General features: G+C 39.6%; 1 protein-coding gene across 1 annotated transcript in view; it reads left to right on the top strand.

The window, feature by feature from the left end:
* LOC106874815 (probable serine/threonine-protein kinase DDB_G0278845) overlaps nucleotides 1–2,417 on the top strand; it is a 13,364-nt gene that overhangs the window by 4,579 nt on the left and 6,368 nt on the right. The window contains exon 3 of the mRNA XM_052965911.1: nucleotides 1,677–2,031. Within this exon, the coding sequence (XP_052821871.1) occupies nucleotides 1,677–2,031 (355 nt within the window). The remainder of the gene's footprint in view (nucleotides 1–1,676; nucleotides 2,032–2,417) is intronic.

Consider the following 2,417-nt stretch of genomic DNA (forward strand, 5'->3'; position numbering starts at 1 on the left):
GATGTGGCGTACAAGAGAGACGACTGCGCTGGTATGGTCATGTACTATGGCTGGATGAGGTGAGCTGTGTGAAGAAGTGCCACTCCCAAACAGTGGAAGGAATCTGGAGTAGAGGGAGACCCAGGAAGACATGGGATGAGATGGTAAAGCAAGACTTTCGAACGTTGGACCTCACAGAGGCAATAACGACAGACCGAAATCTCTGGAGATATGCTGTGACTGTGAAGACCCGGCAAATAAAGTGAGTTCACAGCTGTTAGCTACACCAGTGTCGCATAACCAGCCCCAGCCCATTCAAAAGTACCTTGGATCATAGGGTGACATGCTGTGCTTGAGGAGACCTATTGAGTCAAGTACATCAACATCAAATGGAAATTGTAGTTGTGATCCCCGTGCCAGTGGTACGTAATGTCGGTGGCACGTAAAAAGCACCATCCGAACATGGCCAATGCCAGCGCTGCCTTGACTGGCTTCTATGCCAGTGGCGCATAAAAAGTACCAACTGATCGTGGCTGTTGCCAGCCTCCTCTGGCCCCTGTGCCAGTGGCATATAAAAAGCACCCACTACACTCACAGAATAGTTGGCATTAGGAAGGGCATCCAGCTGTAGAAACTCTGCCAGATCAGACTGGAGCCTGGTGCAGCCTCCTGGTTTCCTAGACCGAAGTTGAACCGTCCATCCCATGCCAGCATGGAAAACGGACATTAGACGATGATGATGATGATGATGAATTCAATACAGTAATACAATATACATAATATGCTTTCACTAACTGAGAATAGTCAGGAGCCAATTGATAATCATCATCAAACGAACAGGATATGTGGACAAATATCTCATGCAAATAATGGTGAGATATATACAGTAACAGCAGTGCAGACAAGCAAGATGCTGAGAGACCAAACCAAATGCAGCAGGAAAATGGATGAAAAGTCTTTTAAGCTAGGAACAAATCTGTTAAATGAATGTCTGTTTCAATGACTTTCAATAGGAGGCTGTCCTGTGTGTTAAACACCTATACAGGTGTGCTTGAGAAGGATTGACCTGAGCCGACAAAGCAACCTCTATGCAGTCATCCCACCTGTGAAAATAGTGGCCGATAATCCTCAAACCATCCCCAGTGTTTTTAGCTCTTTTGAGAAGAACCTGCTTGAGAGGGTCTCTTGCTTCGTGATACAAACGTCTTTTATGCCGATCAACATTGAAACCCTCCATCACTCACGTGAATTTAGATTCCAAACATCAGTTTAATAATGACTAAGTTGTTTTACTAAATTCTTCATTACTTTCTGAAATTTGAAACAAAGAAATATATTTCAATGGAAAGATATTAATAAAAGGATTAAAAAGAAAGAACTGATTAAATTACATGGTTCCAGATGTAATAAATCTTAATAATCACATCCATATTTTTCAATGAATCAGTCCAGTACATTATTCCTTATTATCTGCAATTCTTCTTTCATTACTCACCTAATTTTCCATTCCATCTTTTAATGTTTAATGCCAAATGTTTTTCTTTTATTTTGCCTCTTTTTATGCCAGGATTAACTTTGCCTTTCATCCCCATAAAATAAGTACCAGTTGAACAATGGGGTCTGTAGCAGAAAGAATCATTTCGCCTCTGTTAAATATCCATTTACTTATGTTGTTTTTTTTCTTGTTTTTTCTTTAGATAATTTACTTCATGTGGGCATGAACAAGCACAAGGCAATATCTGGAATTGAGTCGAAGCAGAAATCTTTCAATTTTAACGATACTTTGAGGTTTGATTCTACAAGATCTATATTTGACAAACATGCAAATATAATTAACAAAACATCGGATACAGATTTTTCATTAAAATCAAATCAGTTCAGAAGCCCTTTGCGGTCAAATGACATCTCTGGGAGAAATTCTGAAATGAAACGTTCTCTCTGGAGAGATGCTAACTTTGACGATGTTTTAAATAGCTCAACTGATTCTACACAGACGAAAAAAGAATTCCAATCAAACAGGTTAGAGATGTTACCAGAACATTCTTTATCCAGGTATGTAAACTCTAAATATACACTGATAGTTTCAAAATATATTTTGAATGTATCTTAATTTTCAAATTATTTTCATGCAAAATGACATAACTCTGAATCGTTGGCCTTCAATCAGCCACGTCAGCGATTTTGATTTGATTTGATCTCACTTGCCTCAATAGGTCTTTGCAAGCAAAGTTTATTGTCCAATGAATGAAGGGTACTCATAAGTGAGCTGGTTACACCCACTGGCATAGGCCACGGGTTATGGTCTCACTTGGCTTGTCGGGTCTTCTCAAGCACAACATATCTCCAAAGGTCTTGGTCCTTAGTCATTGCCTTGGTAAGGCCCAATGTTTGAAGGTCGTGCTTCACCACCTCATCCCAGATATATATATATATATATA

Source organism: Octopus bimaculoides, chromosome 2 (genome assembly GCF_001194135.2).
Source record: "Octopus bimaculoides isolate UCB-OBI-ISO-001 chromosome 2, ASM119413v2, whole genome shotgun sequence".
Taxonomy (NCBI): domain Eukaryota; kingdom Metazoa; phylum Mollusca; class Cephalopoda; order Octopoda; family Octopodidae; genus Octopus; species Octopus bimaculoides.